The sequence below is a fragment of the Nomascus leucogenys genome, chromosome 9 (genome assembly GCF_006542625.1).
Source record: "Nomascus leucogenys isolate Asia chromosome 9, Asia_NLE_v1, whole genome shotgun sequence".
Classification (NCBI taxonomy): Eukaryota; Metazoa; Chordata; class Mammalia; order Primates; family Hylobatidae; genus Nomascus; species Nomascus leucogenys.
The window spans coordinates 10,692,543-10,719,042 of NC_044389.1; the positions used below are offsets into that span (position 1 = coordinate 10,692,543).

A 26,500-nucleotide genomic window follows, 5' to 3' on the forward strand; every position below is an offset into this window, starting at 1 on the left:
GTGCTTGGCCGTTAAATCAGTACAGTTAACTTAGAAGTGTTCCAGAAATATATGTAGAAACTTTGTACACTAGAAAATAAACAGAACCACTCCTTCACCCTGTCAGAGAGATGAAGCTAAAATTTATAGATAAATGAAGCCCTCTTTAATTACCAAAAGTTCTCAAATATGTCTTTATATAAACATATTTATATACACTTAGACTAACTTAGATTCAGTTGTAGACAGGAATTTTAGTAACACATGAGTAAGAAATGCTCCATTGCACTTATTTTGAGTTGTATGGTAACATATTTGCATACTGGTGTCTGTACATGATCATCAAGAGATTGGGTGACTAATATATGCACATTACTCTCAAATACGTAGAGTAATTCCTGGCATTTAAATTTTAGGCTCTAGTGAAAGGGCGTATCTGTATATATCCACGGCCAAAGCATTCGTTTAGTTTGAGGACAGAATGTAATTGTTTAAGGAGCTCAAAACTATTAATCGGTTTAATATGGCCAGACAGTTAATATATCTAATATAGAAAGAGGGTCAGACCTAACTCAAATTGTTTAGCATCTTAGAGTCTAATAAATAAGTAAATATGTTAGTTATTATAACTACTGATTGTTCAACTAAAAATGTCACCCTTTGAAAAAAAAGTAGTAAAATGTGTTATGAAAGCGAGCTAAGTTTTAACTGAGTAATATTGTGGTTTTCGTTTTGCCTAGAATTTGTTCTTATAAAACATTAGGTATAAAAGAGAGGAGGGAAAGGATGATTACTTTTAAACTCATGCAGGTAATGAACCAAGAAGAAATTAAGCAGAATCTTTCCCCTTTTTAGTTTTTTTAATTAAAAAATGGAAAGTGGGGCCAGGTGCAGTGGCTCATACATGTAATCTCAACACCTTGGGAGGTCAAGGCGGGAGGATCACCTGAGGTCAGGAGTTTGCTCTGAGCAACATAATGAAACCCCGCCTCTACTTAAAATACAAAAATTAGCCAGGCATGGTGGCAGGCACCTATAATTCCAGCTACTCAGGGACAATTGCTTGAACCTGGGAGGTGGAGGGTGCAGTGAGCTGAGATCGCACCACTGCACTCCAGCCTGGGCAACAAGAGCGAAACTCCGTCTCAGAAAAAAAAAGAAAAAGAAAGAAAAGAAAAGTGATAAGAAAACTACGATATTTCTTTTGAATATTAATAACACCAAAATAAGTTATCAACACTGAATGAGGTGGAATATTTTATTTTTCTCATCCTCAGCCAACTGGTAGACTTCTAAATAGATATTCCTAAACCTGTTCCCATGAGTCTGAGCAAAAAGCCAGAGAGCATCATAAGGATATTAAGCATATAGTGCCTTCCACGTGTCTGTAGTTTGCAGCCTCTGCTCATATAAAATAAAGATAATGATATACACTTCATAGAGAGACTATGAGGATCGAATGAGGTAATGTATTTAGAAAGTTACAGAGCACCACAGATTTGCAAGGTTGTAATCATTGCTAGCGTTGGGGTACCTTTCTTTAAATAAGACCTGAGAACCTTTAATGAACTTAAAGGGTATTTCTGCCTCCTATAGAGCTAGTTTCACAACAGTGAGCAGTTTTACCAAACATTTCTGAGAAATGAATGCAAATTATGGAATGTAAAATACAGTTTTGTTGTGCTTTAAAAATAGTAATTTAGTAGGTCTGGGGTGGAGGGTGGCTGTGGAATTGAGGAAAATATGACTTTTCAGAAGAAGAAAAATTAAGGAACTACAGAAGAGTTAGGCAAAAGTAAAAGGAAGAGTAAATGGAAGGGTGTCATGAGGGAATGAAGTAATTCTCCCAGTTCGTGTAGCCTGCCTCATTCATTGGCTTCCCATCATGAGAGGAAGTGGTTCTGCCCTGTGGGTTGACTGAGGCTGGGGTGGGCTGAGTGGGCATGTGGGGGAGCTGACGCCTGCTCAACCAGTCCACTTTCGATTTCTAGAACTTCATGTTCCCCCTGCATTTTGAACAACTAAGTAGTACTAGTAAACCCCCCAAGGACTGAGCTCCGCTTGATCTTACAGTCCTCCGTGAACTCTGCCACAGTACTGATGCAGCCTCACAGGAGATACTATTTGGATAAGATTGTCCATGGCAAGGAGGTTGGTTGGTTTCTAAAGGAACAATAATAATACAGGACTGGAGGGAAGGGGACCTTCCCTGGGGAACGGAAAGGGTGGATTTCAGGAACCTAGGAGAGGATAGGGCAAGGACAGTCTTGGCATAATCAGTTTGTACTGCAGATCACTATTTTCTCAGGAAGAATCTAAGATGTTGGAAGGCTACTTTTCTTTACGTGTGCTTGAATACCAAGGAGACCCTCGGGTAGCTGACTGGAGAATTGTGTGGCCTGAGTGGGTCTTTGCGCTCATCTGTTCCCCACAAACAGGGGATGATGGGGGGCTTCTGCTGATCTCCTTCCTGGTACTCTCATGAGCTCTGATCACCTCCTCCATGGGTGTCTAGAGTCCACCTGGTTGTTTCTGGATTGTCTTTTCTTCTTTCTAAAACTAAGATCTGTTTCTAAAATGTTGAATGTGTTTGGGTCTTTGATTACTGCAGTTTTATTTTGAGAGCACACATTCTTTAGATCACACTCCAGTTTAATTCTCTTCTCCCTATCTAACTATCACAAATCATAGTTTCAAAGGAAGAAGTAACACTGATTGATTATAATAGACAGAGTTGTACCACATACTATGTTATTCCCCTCTCATGGAAAAAAAAAACTTAGGTAACATTGGGTTCTTTGTGAAAAATCTCGTTTTCTTTATAAGCTATCTGTGATAACTAGTCAAAATATGTAGAGAAACGTTTCTGTCTACATTGCATTAATATTGCTGACATCTTACAAAGCAACTTGGCACATCACTGATATTCAATCAAAATATACTGTCAACCATCTGGTCATCACACAAATATTTATTAGGCACCAACCATGTGTAAAACATAAAGGTAATAAATACCACTTGTCTTTAGCATTTATGTTTGAATTATACAAGATTAAACATATTTGGTGATTACTTATTTGATCTATATATGTATCTGCAAAATATCTACTACATCCTCCCAAGGATAGAGAATTGGGAATCAAGGAAGCAAGTTCTATTCTTGGCACAGTCCCTGACTTCTGTGTGATCTGGGCCAGTTCTTTAATCTGTGTTTCTATTTCCCCTTCTGTAAATGGCAATGGTCGTGCTTCCCCTTTCCTGTCATACACAGCTATGAATGAGTTAACTTAGAAAATCACTGTAAATTATATTTTCTTCCTTCAAAAAGGCTTGAAAGTATTTCCCAGTGTTTGCACACTGATGTTTCCCTTCTGTTTCTTAAAAACTGTAAGGCAATTTGACCATTAACTCTGAGGATCGGTAACAAATTAACAGAAAATTTCAACTCATGAAAGTAGAATGGCTGTCAGAAAAGTCTTAAATGGAGGTACAAACTCTGTGATACAGAACTGACTCTGTGATTATAATGTTAATAAGGGCCCAGTAAGGAAAAAAAAAAGTGCAGCAGCTCCTCCACCACTGGGGCCAAGCCGTATTTTCTGCAGTGCCAACCTGGACCACCTTGCCAGCCTTGATCCAGCCCATACAAATGAAGGCATTCTCATTCTCTTTCCAGTTAGCTCTAAAGCTTTGCCTGCTTTATTTGGTCTTTTGCAGATGGGTCCGTTCAGGGTGTGAAAAATGTTGGGTTCTCAACTCATGGAAGGTTGAGGGAGAACATTATTCTTTTGACTTTCTTAGATAAAATGGTGGGTTTTCTAAGAAAAATCTAATAGACATACATGGACTCTCAAGGAACTGCTTGCAAAACTCTAAAGTAGGTCAGGACTGGAGTCTAAAATAATTACATGCTTTAGAAGTTAACTAGAAAATAATGTTTCCCGCCATTCTCAATGACAACGTGACATCTCATGTCTGAAACACTCTTCGTGTGCCCCAGCAGTAGAGTACTATGGGGGGGTGGGGCGGATGGTGTCAAGAGAAAGCTGACCACTTTAAGAGTAAGGGTGGTTTACTGCCTTCCATCCGGGGATGGAGGGGTGGGGTGGCCTACAATATCAGAGAAAAGCAGAGGCATCTAGGAACTCTGAGAAGGGCTTCTGAGAGGGGCTTGCCTAATTGCATTTCTCTATTGTTTACGTCAGCAAATTGGCAAAGAAAGGAGGGCCTGAGTCATTAGGGATGTGTTAGGGATAGATCATTTGGGGGAAGCATAGTTTGGTGCATCAGTGGGGTATGTAAAATTAACAGGACAGAAACAAGACAATCGTTAATGGTAGTTAATTAGAAATGTACTCAAAGACCCAAATTTAATTGACTGCCAACGTGAATGTCTATTATTTTTATGCTGTAACAGTTTTATGTCCCATATTTTATTTTCCATCTACACAATGAAAGTTTTAACAATATAAAAATTTAAAAAGTCAACATTTCCTGGGGGCAAAATGTAGGTCAGATGTCTGAGGGAAGCTATAATTTAAGACCTCTTCTTTTGGAAATACGGTCATATACCTCATGTTTAAATATTGATCACATTCTTCCTAAGTATACATACAATTTGTATCCATCCATGTGTCTCAACATATATTCTATGCAGTGTGTGTCTGGGTATGCAGCCTCAATTCAGCCATGCTACAGAGAATTTTAATTTACCACAAACAAAACCTTGAATCAAAATGAGGACTTTAAAGAAGACCACTTGACCAAAGACCACTTTAGCAGAACTTTGAGCTTGAACAAACAGCCAAATAAAACTGGCCATCTTATACAGGAGGCTTTCATCACAAGCCAAAAGTGAATGTTCACTTACTAATGAGAAACTCCTTGCATTCTGTTACATAATTACTGGACGAGGAAGTGCATGCTGCTTAATGTGACTGTTCGGACAACAGCCCTTATTAATATTTCATACAAAGTCCTGAGAACAGAGCATGAGTTCATTTGCCAAAGGCCCCTTTGCCACTTTTCTCTGCTTTGTGAGATTTTCCTCCTTTTCCCGCTCTTCTTAGTAATACAGTGAATCTGATGAATAATTGTTTCTAATGAGTTAACTGTCTCCTGTAATTGCTATCAAACATTTCATTATGTGTTTTAAATTAAACCAAAAGGCTGAGTCACAGGAAATCTATGCAGGATTTTTTTTGTTTTTTGTTTGTTTTTTTGAGACGGAGTCTTGCTGTGTCGCCCAAGCTGGAGTGCAGTGGTACGATCTCAGCTCACTGCAACCTCCGCCTCCTGGGTTCAAGTGATTCTCCTGCCTCAGCCTCCCAAGTAGCTGGGACTACAGGCGCGTGCCACAACACCCGGCTAATTTTTTGTAATTTTAGTAGAGACGCGGTTTTGCCGTGTTAGCAAGAATGGTCTCGATCCCCTGACCTCGTGATCCACCAGCCTCGGCCTCCCAAAGTGCTGGGATTACAGGCGTGAGCCACCACGCCCGGCCGCTGGATGGTTTTTATAGTGATCTTTTCAGCAAGATTCAATGTAGCTTCTCAGGTTACCAGAAGACAGTGACACAGAATCTGTGAAGATTCCTTAAGAAGATTGGCAGAACCTCTCCGATTTTCTTTGGCCAAATTCACAGATTTTTAAAAATTGAATGAGCATTTTTATTATTGAATCTAGAAACTAACGTCCTGACACAAGATCTTTAGGTGATAGATAAGTAGAACAAATCACTTATAAAACATGCACCTCTGCCTGGGCATCTACATTTTAGTATATCTTCACTGACTTGGTAGATTGTTTCTTAAAATATGGTATCTATGTGACTTTAATGTAAAATCAGTGCGCTTTTAGGTGACAAAGCAGAACCTGTTGGATTGAGAAGATGGAAAGGGCGTGATGGATTTAGACTCTGGCCCTGACAATGCCTTATAATGAGCTTCTAATCACTAGCCCTTGTTTCCTCATACTTTCTCTAGACGCCCTCTAGGACGTTTTGCCACCTTGAATGCAATGGTCTACTTCATTATAATAGCTGTGATAGACTTAATCAATAAGTCGTTTTTGGTACCAAAAGCCATGTTCATCCCTTTACACACATTATCTCTAATCTGTACACAGTTTTATGGAATGGTGATTACTTGCCCTATTTTCCCATAAGTAAAACTGAAGCTCAGGGAGTCATTTCTCAGGTGTTTTCAGATTATGGTCTAAAGGGGGAGGGCTGGGTACAGTGGCTCATGACTATAATCCCAGCACTTGGGAGGCTGAGGTGAGGATCAGTTGAGCCCAGGAGTTGGAGACCAGTCTGGGCAACATAGAGAGGCCCCATCTCTACAAAAAAATAAAAATAAAAAAAGTAGCTGGGCATGGTGACAGGCGCCTATGGTTCCAGCTACTCAGGAGGCTGAGACGGGAGGAAGGCTTGAGTCCGGGAGGTCGAGGCTGCAGTCGTCACTGAACTCCAGCCTGGGAGACAGAGTGAGACCCTGTCTCAAATAAATAAATAAATAAAATACAAGGGGCTAGAAAGATTGATTGGCCTTCCAGAAGGTTACTTTTCCCTGGTGTCCCATAGGACTCCTCAGAGGACATCCCTGTGGATTCCCAGAGGAAAGAGCTGAAGTCCGCAGGGAATAGGTTTGGGAGGGCGCCTGCCTAACCTGGTAGGTTTGCTCTTGTCTGTCGTGAGTTAGAGCTGACCCATCTGTTGAGTTAGAGTTGAGCAGAGGATGGGAGAGGAAAGGAGAAAAAGATGAGCAGCAAATAGGTGAATTGGGCTCAAATTTCGTGATATCTTTGAGAACCAGTGATAACCTACAGCTGGCTTGGGCCCCAAATCTGCAGCTGGGAGTAGAAACTGGAGTATAAACTCCAGTGGGATGAGCAGGTCTAAATAAGACCAGCCTCAGGAGGGTGGTAAGTCTAACTAACAGTTAACGGGCCTGCTTATCGTGGCACTTTCCCCTATTCATATTGTCCTTTTCTGTCACTTTCCCACCATCCAGGGGTACTTGATCTCTTGCAGGGCAGGGAAGCCCCATTCTCTCATTTACTGTTCAGAATTAATGTTCTGGATTAGGATTCAGCAAGCACTCAGCCCTCAGTGGGCCTCACAAAGCTCATGGCTATTTAGGCAGGAGAGCAATTAAAGTAGATGAAAAGGAGGGGTCAAAAGAAAATGAAGGAGGAAACATGAGGGTTTATAGTTGATGAGGGAATGAAATGGGGACATGGAGGCTGCTAATTTCAGCCTCGGCATGCCTTGACCTAGTCACTTCAAACGATTAATTCACTCAGAATTGAAGAATATTGAGCCAGGCACAGTGGCGTGCTCTTGTAATCCTAGCTATGTGGGAGGATTGTTTGAACCCAGGAGCCCTGGGCAACATAGCAAGACCCCCATCTAAAAAAAAACGGAATTAAGGAATGTTAAAGATTTAATTTTTAAAAAGAGATTGTTTTATAGGTGAGAAATTGTGGCTCAAAGATAAATAGTTATCTCATCTCACAGCTAGTTAATCGCAAGCTCGGGACGAGATGCATGTCTCTGATTTCCCGTTTACTATTATTTCCACCATAACACTGTATTGAGTCTCCATGGGAGGTGCTTATAATCTGGCCAAATGAGTCAACCATGGGTGGTAGATGGTGAACGTTGCAGTTTAGAGGCAGCAGCAAGGAGGAGGTGGGATCTGGGCCCTAAAGAGAATGGGTAGGTCTTGGAAAGTTAAATGGAAGGGGAGAGGGACAAAGATGTGATGCAGTGACACAGGCATACAAACAGGTTGGAAAGTTGAAAAGAACTTGCCAGAGATGAATGTGGTTCATTCATCAGATTTGGGCTGAGAAAAAATAAAACCAAAATTGGAAAGGTAATTTTGGACCTGATGTGAAATTTTTTCAGTGGAGGCTGAATGGTTGAGCCAGGCAGTGACTACCTGGCTAGTGCCTGGATGTTCTGCTATCTATTGGCCAGAAGCCTACTTTGTCCCTCCTTCCAGGCTGATGGAGTTCCACAGGCTCATTATTGGTGGTCTTCTACCTGTGGCCCTCCTTCAGCCTGCCGTATGCGCACTGTATCTCAGAAACTCTACCCTCCATGCCTGAAAATCAAAGTCTTGGGTTTTCACTCACCCTTTCAAAACACATTACATGGGTGCATGTTATTCCAATTTGTTAGGTCTTTAATGTTCCATTTGCCTTGTCATCATCATTGAAAATTACATAAGATGATCACTGATTGCTACCTTATTGACAAATCAGCCCTTGTGAGTATGAAAAAAGTACTTGAACAAGTAGGGTGAGGAAAACAAAAATTGGTATTTAAAGACCATCTCGAGCCAAATATAATAGAAGATGGTGGTTGACAGAGGCTGTATAGCCTGGGGTTCCTATTTTTGTTTTCTTTATAGCTAAGTTCTTAAGCATTTACCTGTGGGATATTAAGTGTTGGATATGTGCTTTATATGCATCATCTCATTTAATTATCACAGAACTTCTCTAAGACAAATACTAGAATTATTACCATTTTCCAGATCAGGTAGAGAGGTTTTTTTTTTTTTTTTTTTTTGAGACACGGTCTTGTACTGTCACCCAGGCTGGAGTGCAGTGGTGCTACCTCGGCTCACTGCAACCTCTGCCTCCAGGGTTCAGGCGATCTTCAGCCTCAGCCTCCTGAGTAGCTGGGATTACAGGCATGTGCTACCACACCCAGCTAATTTTTGTATTTTTAGTAGAGATGGGGTGTCACCATGTTGGCCAGGCTGGTCTCAAACTTCTGACCTCGTGATTCGCCCACCTCGGCCTCCCAAAGTGCTGGGATTACAGGCGTGAGCCACTGCACCCGGCCGAGTTTGAGTATCTTATTAGGACACTAGTCCTGGTTAACATGTCTAAGAGCCTGTAAGTGAGCGGCCTTCCAGCACAACATCAGCCAGGCAATTGAAAGCATATCATTTGTCACTACCAGGATTGGTTGTGTCACAACTACTTAGACATTAAAATGAGTCATTTTTAGTCAAAAGCTCATGATCCTGAAAACAGGTAGGGTGACATCAAAAACTCACAATCCTGAAAACCGGTGTGGTGACATCAAGAGATGCAACATAGTTTAGAGTTTAAGGACGTGGGCTCTGTTGCCTGAGTCCTGGCTCTGCCACCTACTGGCATCCACTGGCTGTATGATTCTGGGCAAAATAAACCACCTCTCTGAGTCTGGGTTTCCTCATCTACAAATGGAGTTAAGAGCACTGACTTCATAAGGTTGTTTGAGGGAGTTAAATGTGTTAATAGGTGTGAAGTACTTAGCACAGTGGCTGGCACATTGCGAGTGCTAAGTTTGTTTGCTGAAAGGTACCTGGTACTTCTAGTACTTTTAGGCAGCTCTGGGGCTGCCCACTGCAAAGCCACTTCCCTCTGAAGTGGCATTATATGCACACTAATGTCCTGACAAGATGATCCATGCTATTAGGTTAATGTTCTCTCAGGAAATATATTTGCATCTTGGGACAGGTCCTCTGACTGTTTATTCTAAAGAAATCAGAATGGGACCAGAAATGGTGGCTGTTTCAGATTATTTAGGAAATCAAAGGAGTTACAGTATCCAAGGATCTACTCTCATTGGTGAATTCTACCTCATCTATTCAAATGGTCAGTCACCCAAGTCTTGTTCAGCCTATAGTAGTATATGGGCTCTTGTCATTTTAATTGCCTGTGCTCAATTGTATTCTGATATTTTCCCATGAATTTGACTTGTCTCTTCAATAAACATATGTTTCTAAATAACAGAAGGAATTAAATCATCTACCTCTTGCAGGGGGTGTGATTTTACATCTTACATGAGATAGGAGTGAGCAAGTTCTGTTTTAGTTGAATAAAATGGTGCTATTATTATTATTATTATTATTATTATTACTGAGACGGAGTTTTGTTGTTGTTGCCCAGGCTGGAGTGCAATGGCACAATCTCGGCTCACCGCAACCTCCGCCTCCTGGGTTCAAGCAATTCTCCTGCCTCAGCCTCCCGGGTAGCTGGGATTACAGTCATGCACCACCACGCCCGGCTAATATTTTGTATTTTTAGTAGAGACAGGGTTTCTCCGTGTTGGTCAGGCTGGTCTCAAACTCCCGACCTCAGGTGGTCCGCCCGCCTTGGCCTCCCAAAGTGCTGGGATTACAGGCGTGAGCCACCGTGCCCAGCCAAAATGGTGCTATTATTGACAAGCCAGTATTTTTGCCTGTCTTTGAAGACAGGCAAGAAGAGGAGCTCATTGCCAGTCAGTTTTCCATTTGCCATTAGACCGGATGACACTGCTTTGCATGTCAGCATCCTTGCCCGAGTTGAAACTGTCCATGACTATCGGTTTGTCAGGTGCTGATACTGCTGTGCTGAGGTTAGCCAGGGCCCTGGCAGATCCCATGTATCCATTAATATTCATCATTGCAAATGGAGAGGTGCTGATGGTGGTGACATACTGCTTAGGTCGGGGGTGTATGTGAGGTCATTTGACGGTCACTAGAGCCCCTTTTTCAGCACACTTGAGGTAAGTGTAGATGGCTGGGTTGACATCTGACGTGAGGTAGGGTTGACATTTGATGTGAGGTTGGGTCCACATCTCATCTGGCCATTCTTTGGCAGGATCCACTCTTCTCATCAGGGAGTTAACTGAGCAAAAGACAAGTGTTGCCCACCCACTGTTTCCCAGGTGATTGGGCCAGGCACCAAAGCTATAATGATGAATAAAACGTAGTCCCTGTCAGTACGTAAGTAGCTCTCGATGAAATCAGATAATAAACTGACAACTAACATTAATGATTTGTTTCCTGTGTGCCAGGCACTGTGCTAAGTGTGTTACACATTAAGTTGCACCCTAATATTTGCTGATGTCAAACCAATCTTCTTTCAATTCTTTATTTAAATTATTTCCCTTATGTGTGCATTTTTAGTGCCTGTAATAAAACTAGTAAGACATGGTAGCATGGGGTTGCTTTTTTGAGTTGGCTATGCTAAGAACATATCCATTCCCGAAGAATTTGAGGTAGTTCACAAAAAGGACAATACACAACTAAGCAGCCTTGGTGAAGTGAAAAAATGTGTAAGACTAGTATGGAGTTACGGCCCACAGGCTTTACTTTCCAGTTGTCAAGAGCGAGAAGGAGAAGTGAAACAAACATTTGCAAGATTAAGGGGCTCATAAGATACCTTTCAGAGAACTGAGATCCAAGAGAAATGATTTCTTCTCTCATACGCTGTGGGACACTAATAGTAGGCAAACTCCCTGACCACACTTCTTCCACAGTGAGTATCACGTCTGGTAACTAACATCTCTCAATGTTGGCCAGTGACATAGCACCAAAGCAGAATTTATTAAAAGTGATTTTGTGGGCTGGTGTGATCTAAGGACAAAATTTTAGAATGATACAAGAAATCAACAAGACTGCTAAGTCCTCCGAGCAATCTTCTGTGACTACGATTCTCATAGTCAGGTTTTTGACATCCAGAGTTACATAACTGGAATGTTACAAAACCATGATTTCACCTCAGGTCTGACTAGCTCTAACATCTATGTTTCTTATGCTAACCTGTGATTCCCTACCTCCACTCCCAAAAGCTTTCTGGATGTTTCAGTATTGACCACTAAATAAGAAGTAAGCTGTTCTCTTCCTTTTTGTGAGAACAAAATATAATGATAGCTTAAAATATTCTCCACTGAGTGACTGCAGCTACTATTTTAAGCCTCCTTCTTGAATGTGTTAAAGGATATTTTTTGTAGGCACTCCTAATATTTTCTTAAAGATTTCTCATTTCTCAAATCACCCTTCCTCACCAACTAGTCCTTCACTAAGAAGAAAAGTGAATGAACAACATAGGTATCCTCTGTGAGGCTCCTGTCTGGGTGTAGCCAAGTAAACACCCACTCTTTTAGCTTTTTAGTTACCCCAGTGCGGGGCCGCGAGGTCCCCTGGCTCTGGAAAAGACTGTGTGAAGGAGAGCGGGGAGCTGGGAGGGAGAGAGTGTCTGGCTTGGGGGGTGGAGGGCGGGGAGATTGCTGGCACTCACTCTAGAAGCCAGCAGAAGGAGCCAGGAGGAAGGAAAAGCAGAGGCTGGGAAGAAGGGCCATGTTCTGAGTGTGAATGGCCCACAGGACCCTCGAGAGCAGGAAGCAGCATGAGCCAAGACGCTCACGGAAAAGCTCTTATCTAAATAGAGGTGGCCCAGGACGCTGGATCCCCTCCACCATTGTCCAGGGAGCCGACCCAAAGCCCACAACCCCCGAAACTCTTCTCCACTCCCCCTTCTCCACTGAGGCAAGAAGTAATTTTCAGTATGAGCTCCAAGGCGTCACAAGGTCTCTCACTGCACAAGAAAGTCACTCCTCCAGTATCCCCTCAGCCTGACCCTGTGACCACCCTGAAGGCCCAGGCCCTTTTCCTGGAGCAAGAGGAGCAGGAACCATTGTGTCTAAATATTCCTTCCAATGCTACGCCTTTTTCTGCCAGCATCCACTCTCCTATATTGTTTCATCTGTTTTAAGAGAACGTGGCCGGCCGCGGTGGCTCTGGCCTGTAATCCTGGGAGGCAGAGGTTGCAGTGAGCTGAGATCGTGCCACTGCACTCCAGCCTGGACGACAGAGAGAGACTCTGTCTCAAAAAAAAAAAAAAAAGAACATGAGGGGCCTGGCATGTTGCCTCACTCCTGTAATCCCAGCACTTTGGGAGGCTGAGGCGGGTGGATCACTTGAGGTCAGGAGTTCGAGACCAGCCTGGCCAACATGGCGAAACCCATCTCTACTAAAAATACAAAAATTAGCCAGACGTGGTGGCACATGCCTGTAATCCCAGCTACTCTGGAGGCTGAGGCGACAGAATCGCTTGAACCCGGGAGGCGGAGGTTGCAGTGAGCCAGGATGGTGCCACTGCACTCCAGCCTAAGGAACACAGTGAGACCGCCTCTCAAAAGAGAGCGAGAGAGAGAAAGAAAGAAAGAAGAAGGAAGGAAGAAGAGAGAAAGAAAGAAAGAAAGAAAGAAAGAAAGAGAGAAAGAAGAAATTCTGAAAGAAAGAAAGAAAGAAGGAAAGAAAGAAAGAAAGAAAGAAAGAAAGAAAGAAAGAAAGAAAAAGAGAAAGAAAGAGAGAAAAAGAGAGAGAGGAGGGGAAAAGATAGTGTTTGCAGATTCTATTAATCTGATGGCTGAGACACACAATCGCTAATGTTTTGACACTACACCCACAGTAGCAGAGGAATGTTTACATCAGGCCCTGCTACAGGATGGCCGCCATAATGGGGGCCAGCCCCGGTTGTGCCCTCTGGCAGGGTTCCAGATGGGCTTTTTTTTTCCTTCCTATTTTTTTAAAAGACATTTTACAGCTTCAATTTGCTTTTCATTACTCCTCTATCCTTTTGTTTCCTAGCTTGAAATGATTCAATATTCTTTACAAACAGATTCTAATCACAGTTAGCACGTGCAGTAAAATCTCATTAAACAGATAAGCAGAGTTCACACAAGTCCTCAGATTTCATCATCCAAAAAAGAAAAAAAGAGAGGGAGATTATTATCTGTCTTGAGACTTTGTAGAACTTTCTAGACCCTCTTTGTTGCCAAATTAAATGTGCTTTCATTATACATTTATATAAACATTCATTCCCAGACAATGGCTCTGGCTCAAATAGGCAGCCATTGGGTGTTGGGTACTCAAATCACCACTCACCCACACTCCTGTCCCCAGGGCACTCATTCTAGTGTTGGAGTTTGTAATAAAACAGGCCAGCTTCATCCCAGAACATGCTCACTGAGCATGCAGACAAAAATATGTTACCAAGGAGAGAAAAAAATTGTGATAAATATTGGATGGTTTTATTTTGTTGTAAGATTTTTTTTTTTTTTTTTTTCTTGAGATGGAGTTTCGCTCTTCTTGACCAGGCTGGAGTGCAATGGCACGATCTCGGCTCACTGTAAACTTCGCCTCCCAGGTTCAAGCGATTCTCCTGCCTCAGCCTCCCCAGTAGCTGGATTACAGGCCACCATGCCTGGCTAATTTTTAGTAGAGACAGGGTTTCTCCATGTTGATCAGGCTGGTCTCGAACTCCCAACCTCAGGTGATCCACCTGCCTCGGCCTCCCAGAGTGCTGGGATTTACAGGTGTGAGTCACAGCGTCTGGCCAGATTTTTTTTTAAATGATAAAATATATCAGCCAGTAGAAGGTAAAGAGTTCCATAATTTCACCATCAAAGCATGTTTATGACCAAAACGAACTAGAATTTATGCCAGAAATGTAACTATAAAGTAGTCTTCTGCCCCTTGCCCCTGTCCTTGTCCACCAGTAGACAGGTACATCTTCTTTCTCCCTCTTAAAAACAAAAATTTAATTTTCCTGGTGTCTGACTTTGTGCTGGTTTGAATTTAGAGGCCCCCCAGAGTTTTCCTCTGTAACAGGTGACTCTGAGCCAGACTTCCCCCATGGTGGGAAAGGTATGGGGATGTTTCTTGGGATCAGAAGTCACCCTATGTGATGGACAGAGCTCTGGGATAGTGAAAAGAGTTAGGAGAGTCTGGGTTCTGATCGTAATTCTGCTCCTTTCCCTGTGAACTTGAGCAAAGCATTCGATTTTTCTGAGTCTCAGTTTCCTTATTGATAAAAGGATTTCTGAAATAAGGATCATAATACTTGCTTCATAGGGTGACTGTGAGAACTAATTGAGGCAAAATGTGTATTGCTTCTAGCCCAAGCTTTAGTAGCACTTAGTAGCAGCTCACAAAACTTGTTTCCCTTCAAGCAGCCAAGAATCAGATATTGGCACAACAGAGATTTGAAACGCCAGCTTAATATCATTTATTGAAAGAGAATCCTTTTAAAAAAAATCTATGTGTCTTAAGACTAAGGCTGTAGAGCAGACCTTCTAGAATCAATGTGGTTATTAGACTGTCAGGAAATCATTTATGAAATGAGAATTTTATACTGGATTGCTATAGGAGTCTTGGGTACCGTAACAGGCACTAAACAGATGGACAATTTCTAGAAAGGCTAAATGAAGTGTTGAACCATCCCACCCAATTCTCCAAGAGAATCTATCATTTTCTCACAAGAGAACCACTTCAAAGAAAACACAGTACTTACTATCAGTAGCTAATGCTCACCCAGCTAGGCTTTCCCTTCTGATTCCACCAGATGTGACAATCTATCCTCTAAAGGAAAGAAAGTACCAGCCCTGAGCTTTAAGTAGGGGGAGGAGAGAGGAAGGCAGGAGGAATGAAGAAAATCTAAAAATAAGAATTGTTAAATACCAGCAATTAAGAAAAAGCACAGGTGAACACAAAGGGGTACCTTTGGGTGTGCATTGTGCATTATGCTTCGTTGAGTGTTGGATTTGTAAAGGTGAATGGAATCTGTCTTGAATTCAGGAACTACAGGGTGACAAAGTGAGCTCTCATAGAAACTGTAATATAAACTGTAATTGCAGACTGTGCGTGCACTGGTCATTCAACATATTTTGGTTGTGTAAGATGAGAGATGTTTAGCAAATTTTGGAAAGAGACTGACCATGTTAGGCAAAAGTAGCTAAAAAAAAAAAAAAAAAAAGACACGGAATCCTCAACGTAGTAATGGTGTTTGTGTACTGAGTATTTGAGACGTCTTTTCTTACTATGTCCAAGAAGTACTGAAGCATAATAATTTCTTGTCACGTGATGGTAGTACATGGATATCATGTTACATATGGTGTTGGGGTCAAGTGCACAGGTTCTGAAATGATCCAGAACTGAGTACAAATTCTGCCAGCAGTCAATACTGTCAAGACTGTAGGTTTGGCCAGGTGCATTGGCTCACACCTGTAATCTCAGTACCTTGGGAGGCTGAGGCAGGCAGATTGCTTGAGCCCAGGAGTCTGAGGCCAGCCTGGGCAACATGGTGAAACCCCATCTCCACTAAAAATACAAAAATTATCCTCGCATGATGGCACACACATGTAGTCCCAGCTACTCGGAAGGCTGAGGTTGGAGGGTCAGTTGAGCCCAGGAGGTCAAGGCTGTAATGAGCCAAGATTGCTCCACTGCACTCCAGCCTGGGTGACAGAAAAAAAAAGAAAGAAAGATTGTAGGTTTGACCTCTGTTGGTTTTGCCTTCTTCTGTGGCCCCAGACTGCCTTCATCTATCTGTGGTCACAGAGAAGCCAAATATTTTTGAGTGTGGTGGGAACAGGGCAAATTCATCACCGTTACAAGAAAATCAGCCCAAAGCATGCAGGTCAGTAGTGTCATCTGCACATATAGAGGGTGGCGGTTTCCCATAATGTGTCAAGAGAAGAAGACTAGTAACTTAGACCAGATGGGGAGTTCCACAGATGGCTCCCACTTGGAATGTAGAAGACTGACATATCACACATGAGGTCCTAGCTCCATGTGTTGGAAACATAACTGGCTGCTTTCTTCTAATTTATTTTTATCAATCTCTAGTCCAAAACTAAGTTGTTTCAGGTCCAGAGCAATCAGCAGAGATGACATGGAGTACACTCTTAGCCCATAATTTTTTTTTTCCTTTCAGGGGTTATAAATACCTCCCTGCCATTGTACTTGGCACGCTGTATGCAAATGGAGGTAGGAGTCCTATAGCTCATTAGGAAAGGGACGGAGGCTTGGAGCAAAGAGAGGACAGCGCCGAGCTGAGGCTGATAACAGTGGCCTTGTCCAGAATAGTGCATGGGAGCTTTCTTATCTCGCTTTGGCAGGAGGTGCTGTGGACTTCCTGTGCGAAATCAGGAGTGAACGCTGCTTTCCTCTTGTTGTTCGGCTTCCTCCCCCCTCAAGACAGTTCCCAGCACAGTGATTATCTTTGCATCTTCAAACATGGCACAATCTACTTCCTTAAGAGCTTGATGTATTCTTAAGGCTTAGGCACATTCCCCTCCCCCTAAATCTCTTTTCAAGTGCTGTTATATAGTAAGGCTTCTAAATGACATTCTATTTTTATAGCCCCAATTATGAAGAGGGAAAAATAACAGCCCCTAAATTCGAAAATAGCCACAGAATCTGTCCTTTTGATGTGGAAGAGCTGGCAATAAGTCTGGCCTATAGTTTCCATACTAGGGCTTGTGCCCTTAGTAACTGCCCTCAGAGTCATGGATGTGGGATGGGGGAGGTGTGGGGTGTCAGAGGTCGACAGCCCCAAGTGAACTCAGATAGCAGACTGTATTTCCCTTGAGAAACACCCAGGCTTGCTTTACTCTAACATATTTCTTTGCATTTCCTAAAGCCCAAGAGTATGAACTTAAGATCTTTGACTAAGGCCTCCCTGATCTTTTTCCTTGCTTTGGGGGAAAAGGAATACAATCTCAAAGCTTGTCTTCCAGATACAAGAGAACTTTAGCTGTTTGATGTCACAATCCCGAGTACATATGCACGTGTCTAATCTAGGTATACACATGTGTATATGTGTACATTATATACACTCATGCCTGCACTATGAGTGTGTGAAAGATAGCAAGTCTAACACGAGATTAAGATGGGGATGTTATAGTCTTGAAAATGGAGAATATGATAATGAAAAAATAAGGCAAAGTGACTCTCATATAATGACTTTTAAACTTTGTCATTAAAATGTTTCTAATAAAGGAGAAAGTATATAATTTCTCTTTGGTTCAGTTTACTCTACTTACCAATAAGCATTAAAATGTTCATTTATTTTACCTGATGATTATTATAAGGTTATACCTGGTAAAAAACTGCAGAAATTCCTTGAGGAATGGTCACCTTTTATTCATTCTTTTTAAACTTTAAATCTTGTAATCTAATTGTAAGACAGACATCTTTAAAAACATTTGGGGAAATCTGATATACGGTTTAGGTGCAAACACCACCACGGAATTATTGCTAATTCTCTTAGGTATAAAAGTAGCGTTGTGGTTATATTGGAAAAATTTGCTCATTTTTTAGAGAGACTCACTGAAGTACATAGGGCTAAAATGACAAGATGCCTGAGATTTGTTTTAAAATACAGAAATCCTTCACTTGGCCAGGCTAGAAAATTTTAAAATAAATAAATAAATAAATAAATAAAATAAGAAAAAAAAGGGATAGATTAAGCCAATGTGACAAAATCTCGATAACTGTGAAATCTGGGTGGCAGGTATATGGGGGTGTATCACACTATTCTCTCTACTTATCAGTATGTTTGATAATAATAAACAATTAAAGAAAGTAGAAACTCTTAGCAAAAACAACGTCGGGTACCTTGTGCCTGTCTGCGTGTGTGCAAATGCTTATGGGGCGCCGACAGCATGCTCGGGCCCTGCTTAGCTATGGGGACAGAGTGAATACGTCGATTTGTCCTCTGTCCTCCTGTAGCTGTCGGCCCAGCAGGGACTCAGAACCATTAAGTCAGCACTTAAAAGGTGGTGAGTACTCTGCAGGAGGACGTTAACAGGGCAAGTACCCCTGCAGATGCGATAGTTTAACACTCTGGAGTTCCTTCTCAGCTCAAGGACCAGAGAGGAATAGTAACAGAACGTTTTTCTGATCACATTCCCTTCCGTCTTCCCCTTTTTCTCACTGACTTTAGCCTCTCATTTTCCTCTCACATAAGTCATTCCTGCTCTTGGCTACTTAAGATGAACCACTCATTTTTTTCTGGAAATGAAGCTTGAAAATTTCACTTAACCTATAATCCCAGCTACAGGCTGAAGTGGCAGGATTGCTTGAACCTAGAGGTTCGAGGCTGCAGTGACCTACGATTGCACCACTGCGCATTAGCCTAGGTGACAGAGTGAGACCCTGTCTCTAATAATAATAATAATAATAATAATAATAATAAAATTCCTCTTGTTTTAAAAAATCTGCAGAATCCGGCCAGGTGATGTGGCTCACGCCTGTAATCCCAGCACTTTGGGAGGCCAATGCGGGTGGATCGCTTGAGGTCAGAAGTTTGAGACCAGCCTGGCCAACATGGTGAAACCCCGTGTCTACTAAAAAAAATACAAAAAATCTGCAGAATCTGCCCAAGACATGTACAAATTAGAGACCAGCAAGCTTTCTGCTCAAAAAAATTCTAGTCCAGAAAGTCAGAATGCAAAGTGTTGAAATGTTTAAAACAGAGAGAGAGAATTCATGGACCTTGAAGATAAATAACATCAACACCTTTATTTTATAATTAAACACTTGAGGCCTGAGAACTCAAGTTCCCCAAAACTTGAGCAGAGAGAGACTGAATTTAATAACTGTTTCATGATGTTGATTTCCATATGCACTTAATTAGCCCTGGAAAAAATTAGCCATCCAACTACATATTCTGATTAAAAGCCAGCCTTTTATAGATATAAAACGGTATGATTTCCTTGAGGTTTTTATTCATTAACATAACTTCATTTTTTCCGTGTTTGAATGCTACTTCCACTAAAAACTAAAATCTAGATATTAAATTTTCTAATTTATGCATTTTTATTTAATATTAACATTTAGAACAAGAAGGATGTGTGGTGACACACTAGTGTGGGGCTTTTTTCGAGTATTAGCCAAATATATTTGCTATTTTTAAGTTTTGAGGATGAATATAGGAAAAAATCTAAGGAAAAGAAGACTCACACATGAAATTTGTGACTTTGTTATCTGAGGACTTACACCAAGTTTTCATTTCACCTGTCCCCATTGACTGAACCACACTGTAAAGCCACATTGTGATAACTTTTTTTTTTAATAGGTGTGACTTTTGTTCCAATAATGAAGACTCCTTTATCCTGGATCCCGACAGCAACACAGGAAACAGAATTGATAGCATCACTCAGCGCATGGCAATAATAGAAGGAAAGAATAAGGTATTGTTTGTAAAAATGCGCACTGGGATATTTATTCTACAAATACACTCTCAGCTCCCAATTCTAGGTTTATTGGAACCAGAAGTAATTCAAATGTTCAAACAAAAATTCAGAGAGAAGAAAGACAATATCTGAGCTATGTCTTCATGGAGACACACAGAGACTACTCAAGCTACCAGTTCCAACATAATGAGTACTCTTTCCTAATGGTAGAGATGGCACTGTCCACTTGAACATCAAACTGGTCCATATTGGTGGTTCACAGTCCTGGCTGCCTATTAGAATACTCTACCAATTATTATTACATCCAAATCTCCGGAGTGCAGCCTAGGGCTCGTAAAAGCTTCCCAGGTGATTCCAGCACCTAATGGGGATTGAGAATCACTGATGTACATAAAGTGGGATCCCAGTAAGCAAAAGCTAGTGTAAGACTTAGAGCTAAAACTGAATGTTTCTATTTTGTGAAATATCATGTATTTCCCTCTGTCTGCAAGAGCAAAGCCTGAGTTGGGGGGGATATGCAAACACACACAATCTATCAAGATTCCTTGACCTCATCAGCGCACTATTCATTTTATACTCCCCTAACCCCCACTGAACCTTGGCAATAACTAACAAGCCTGTCAGCTAGGGAAGTCTCAGTGGATCTCAGACCTAGTGGCTTTTTCCTGTTGAATTAGTAAAGAATACACTTAAAAATCTGCTATTGTCTGGCACAGGGATGGTGATTCTTTTCTTTTCTTTTTTTTTTTTTTTTTTTTTTTTTGAGATGGAGTCTCACTCTGTCACCCAGGCTGGAGTGCAATGGTGTGATCTCGGCTCACTGCAACCTCTGCCTCCTGGATTCAAGTGATTCTCCTGTCTCAGCCTCCCAAGTAACTGGGATTACAGGCACCTGCCATCACGCCCGGCTAATTTTTGTATTTTTAGTAGAGACAGGGTTTCACCATGTTGGCCAGATTGGTCTCAAACTCCTGACCTCAGGTGATCCACCTGCCTCAGCCTCCCAAAGTGCTGAGATTACAGGCATGAGTCACTGCACCCAGCCATGATTCTTTTAAAAAGAAAAAACATATCAAGTATCCCCTTGCTGACATGTCTGTTTACACATATATTTCTTGATTTGGAGTAGAGACTGTTAATACAGATTCCACTGCCTGCTTGAGTGTGGGTATGCTTATGTCATCTATTCAGCCATACACTTTGCACTTGAAGATGACAAAGTAGATGGCATCGTTCCTCATGTGTGATTTAACAATAACAACAAATATCTATAATTTTCATTATGTGAAACTTTTTGACATATGCCAATGTCAACATCATACTTTGGCAGATGAGAGTGGTTATCTCCATTTTAAAGATAAAGAAAACAGGGATGATAAGACGATTAACCCAAAGCCAGCTTAAAAGTGTAAATGAGAGACTCAAACCAAAGTCTTTCCTTTGCAAAACCTAATGCCCTTATAGCCAAGTAAGCCAATGTAGAAATTAGTCAGAGTGGCAATAGCTTATATGATAACACCAATAGTCTCTTATTAAACACTTAAGAAGTTTTTATAACTATAGCAGTAGCTGTAGGTGGTTTACAACCCTTTTTCTCTAACAGAAATAAGCAGTACTTTAAAACATTCCATGATGTATAGCTATTGATAAGAGAGCACTTTAATGACATACTTAGAGGAAGTTATATAAACTTGAAAGTTTAATTTGTTCTTTCTTTTTTTTTGAGACAAAGAGTCTCACTCTGTTGCCCAGGCTGGAGTGCAGTGGCCCAATCTCAGCTTATGGCAACCTCCGTTTCCCGGGTTCAAGCAATTCTTGTGCCTCAGCTTCCCGAGTAGCTGGGATTACAGGCACACACCATCACCCCTGGCTAAGTTTTGTATTTCTAGTAGAGACGGGGTTTCACCATGTTGGCCAGGCTGATCTAGAACTCCAGACCTCGTGATCCGCCTGCCTTGGCCTCCCAAAGTTCTGGGATTACAGGCATGAGCCACCACACCCGGCCTTCAGATATTTTTAATAAGGAAACTACCTCAGTTTATTAGCAGTGGACAGCAAATTAGTTGTCACAAAGTACTAGAAAAATGTCAAGATGCCATTCATTGGTTGTGTCAATTCATTTTGCTTTTTCCTGACCATATCAGGAGGATGTACTGTTAACTGCTGGATATTAACACAAGAATTTATAAGCTTAATTTCAGTGGTAACTTCTAGTGCTATTTTGGTATCCTATCCACAAAAATATACAATAGGAAATAAAATGAAAAATAAGAAAGCTAGGTGAAGTTTCTGGCTAACCCAAACCATGAAGTGGCAACTTGACTCCATATATAATGTAAAACCTATAAAAATCAGTGGAAATGGAGTATCAAAACATGCCCATGATTAAAGAACTTCCCTGATTTTCTCCATAAAGGTTGAAAACAAATTTATTGTCTGGTAATTTTACAGTTATGCAGAAGATTTTAAATATAGACCTCTGCACTTGTGCTACCCAACCTGCCATCAGGAGCCCTGGAGTCAAACTACAACACTTCCTCTCTGTATAACCACATACAAACTAGCTCACCTCTCTCAGCTTGAGTTCTTTCCTCCAAAAACACAGAACTAATGATACTTGCCTTACCTAGTACTTCCTGTTACAAGGATGAAATGAAATAACATAATGAAGGCCAGGTGTGGCGGCTCATGCCTGTAATCCCAACACTTAGGTAGGCCGATCACCTACCAAAGTGGCGGGCAGATCATCTGAGGTCAGGAGTTCAATACCAGCCTGGCCAATATGGCAAAACCCCGTCTCTACTAGAAATACAAAAATTAGCCGGGCATAGTGGTAATCCCAGCTACTCGGAAGGCTGAGGCACAAGAATCGCTTGAACCCAGGAGGTGGAGGTTGCAGTGAGCCAACATTGTGCCACTGCACTCCAGCCTGCGTGACAGAGTGAGACTCTGTCTCAAAAAGTAAATAAATAAATAACATAACGTAACGTAAAGTAATATAACATAACATAATGAGAAAGCCCTATACAAGTACTGCTTTATTAAAGTGAATGTCATATGTACCCTTATGCAATTCCCCAAACCAATTGTGATCATATACAATGAAGACTTTGTTAAACAATTGTTTGCACTGAAAAAACTTTTAATGCTCACACTAAACAAAATCTCTCTCTATATATATATATATATAGAGAGAGAGAGAGATATATTTTATATCTATATATATGGTACATATCCCATTAGCAGTTGTAATTGTAATATATTAGACTTTAAATAAAATTATTGAGTTCATATCTTGAATTTAGGAGAATTTAGTAATTTTACTTTTAGCATCTACTAATATATCTTTTTGTGGGTGTGAAAAAAATGTATCTGTCATATGATGGTGACAAAATGGAAGTTTTGCTGTTTCTGAATTATATGCAATGCTTTTTCCTTTACAGTTAAAACTGTTTTTATTTTCTATACATTTTTAGAAAGCAAATTAAAGTCCCAGCTTAGACTGCGGTGATCCCTTTATCCACCTTGACATGGTAGCCTGCCCAGCAATGCTACTCCACAGGTCAGTGGGGCAGCGATCACACTCACGCTGGAGCACCTTGGATTTTTTTTCTTTGTTTTGTTGTATTTTTTTGTTTAACTTAAGGAAGGGTATAGAGGACAATAAAATTTAGTTTCCTTATTGGCGAGTTTTGGCCCAGATTTGTGAAAAGTGAGTCATCAACTGGAGTTGCTAGTAGCAAATGTGCACTTTCGGATTGTCTAAATGGTGTTGCCAAACTGTTAGGTTTGTAGATATGGAGGAGGAAGTAGAAGGAACCCCGTGTTAGAAAAAACACACAGGAAATATGTTATCACAACATTAATTCTGTAAGGTTGGAGAATCGTTACCATTTTAATGTGTTAGCAATATTTCCATTGAAATCCTTCTGACTGTACCTTGAGAAGTGTGTCCTGTATGAGACAAATCCATGACAGGAGCAAGAATCCTAACCACAGAATTACAGCTTGTGTTTCAGTTCCCACACACACCCCAATTTTTTCTAAATCTCACGTTCCGTTTTCCCATCAGTTGGCTCAAATGTGCCACCCTGTGTTAATTTTAGATTCTTCCATGACCTTTACACATCTACTTTTATTTCTCCATGAAACACTTGAAAGGAAGCTAAATTAGAAACATTCAGAGATTAAAATCAGTGTTCCATATATAGATTTTTAAAAAACGAGTGCTGGAATTAGGCTGAATGACACATCAGCCCATCCATTCTATTCCGTGAGGTTCAAACGACATTGTAGTAATGAATTACTAATGCTTAGTGAAGGGGAAGGAAGGAAGGAGCATGAAAAACTCCAAACTTACAGTACTTGCTGATAGTTTTATGAGCATTCCTGGGTCATACCAAAGAGCCTAGAGAATGGGCTTGAAGGATCTGTCTCTAACACATAAATCCTTGAGGGCCAGGCCAGGCAGCTGGAAGCACCGCAAAAAGCAAAAGTAGTAAAAATGAAGAGTAGAAAGCATGAGTCCTTTAAGACTAATATAAACTTTGATAGTCTTATTTATTTATTTATTTATTTATTTTGGCACAATCTCGGCTCACTGCAACCTGCGCTTCTCATGTTCAAGCTGTTCTCCTGCCTCAGCGTCCCAAGTAGCTGGGACTACAGGCGCCTGCCACCATGCCCAGCTAATTTCTGTATTTATAGTAGAGACAGGGTTTTGCCTTGTTGGCCAGGCTGTTCTTGCACTCCTGACCTCAGGTGATCCACTCACTTCGGCCTTCCAAAGTGCTGGGATTACAGGCCTGAGCCACCGCATCCGGCCTGATAGTCTAATTTTATTTCAGCACTTTTGCTTTTTTCTCTTCCTCAGTCCTCTTTCATTTATTTTCAATTGTGGAAAATGAAAACTAGTTATAGAACTAATACAAGTAGATATCCTTAAGAATTTATTTTGGCATACCTTATAGAATAAATGATTATAATTTCAAACGCACAACTCAAATTCTTGGTTACTTTCTCTTTGAAAGTATTTAGTTGATATTGCATGCCCAAATTGTGATGCTATTTTCATTTTTTTTCCCTTAACACCATAGTATTTGGATATAAGCACTGAGGAACAGATTTTCTCCTTTATTCAGAAGACTCAGACATTGAAACTCACTGTCCCATGCAAAGCTGCCTTCTAGTCCAGCCAGACTACACTGATCTACAATTCACACTTGACCTCCTTTCTCTGGCCCTATAAAGTTTAAACTTTAATTGTCAAATAATTTTATTTTTAATGAGAAAATGTTTGAATTTATAATTTAAAAATATATCCTCTGAAAGAGAAGCACTCTAGAAATGAGAAAAATTTTAATAAAACTGACCATAGGATATGTTTCACCTTTTTAACTTTTCTTCTTTAGTGATAACCATTGTATTTATCAAATATATTTTCAAACCACATAACAACAGTTGAAAAGCAGCTTGCAGTTATGTAAAATGTCATCAAAGAAGCAAACTAGTATTTCTGTAAATAGTAGTAGTATTTAATTTATGTTACCCATCTCTGCTGATTAAAGGAAGTATTCTCAAGAAAAAATTCAATTCAAGGTGTAGACAGAACTTTGCCAATAGACCTGTGTTATTCAATTTAAAGAGTCTCAAGGCGAGAAGCAATTTGGTGTAGAGATTAGGAGCATAGGCATGGAGGCAGGCACACCTGAGCATAAATTCTGCCCAGGCCTGTCTGTGGTCCTTTGTATCTTTGGGTGAATCATTTAATCTCTCGGAACCTCAGTTGTCTTACCTGTAGAATAGGGTAATATACCCATCTCGCAGGGTTTTAGGGAGGATTAAATGAGACAATTCCTGTAAAGTGCCTTGCATGCTGCCTGGTGCATTGTAAGGCATACATAAAGGTTCACAGAAACAAAGAAATAATGTAAACTCCCATCAACTTTGTTTTCTGCTTCTATTTTAATAGAAGCTTTGGAGACATGATTTCTGGGGCAGGCTTGACTACAAGTAATGTGTCTTGTTTTGGAAGATGTCATTCACACAAAAGAAGAAAAATTCAATACATTTCTGTCTCCATCTTGTGACCTGGATTCATTTCACTTCGGGGCACCTCAGTTTTACTCTCTGATTATACATAAATTTGGACCTATTTGACTATTTGTTGGGGACTTGTAAAATGGCCACCGCCATTCCCAGGTTACCTACACAGGTCTTAAACGTGGCAAGTGTATACATCTGAATTGATTTTCCCTTGCCACGAAACCTAGTTCTTGTTCTCAGTTGCTCTAAGTTCAATGAAATCAAAATCTTTTAAATAAAAACCCAAACATGACTCATAGATGCAGATAAATGCTGTCCATAATTTCAAACACTCCCAAGCCAACAGAAATGGGGTTTTCACTTCTTTGCTGAGCAACAATTAATCTGAGAATCTGAGTAAGTTTCTCCTGAGGCCATTAGGATAAACACTTGAGAACTAACTTCATGAGAAAAACAGTGCTGGAGCTGACACCCCAGCTTAAGAAGGCTTCATCTGAGCTCCTTGTTTCTGAATTTTTTGCAAACTGCTTTGAAGCGTCTAAGCTTCCTGAGACAATATAAGGGAGTCAGAGTCATATTTGACGATCTCTCCTGTCTTCCAGCTTCCACCAGCTAACAGTTCTTTCATGTTGCCACCTACAAGCTTCTCTTCCAACTACTTCCATT

General features: G+C 40.9%; 1 protein-coding gene across 3 annotated transcripts in view; it reads left to right on the forward strand.

Moving 5' to 3' along the window:
- The window catches only part of FLT1 (fms related tyrosine kinase 1), a 195,722-nt gene that overhangs the window by 70,227 nt on the left and 98,995 nt on the right, over positions 1-26,500 (forward strand). For all 3 annotated transcript variants that reach the window (XM_030818586.1, XM_003270218.2, XM_003270219.3), the window contains exon 11: positions 19,672-19,786. In XM_030818586.1, the coding sequence (XP_030674446.1) occupies positions 19,672-19,786 (115 nt within the window). The remainder of the gene's footprint in view (positions 1-19,671; positions 19,787-26,500) is intronic.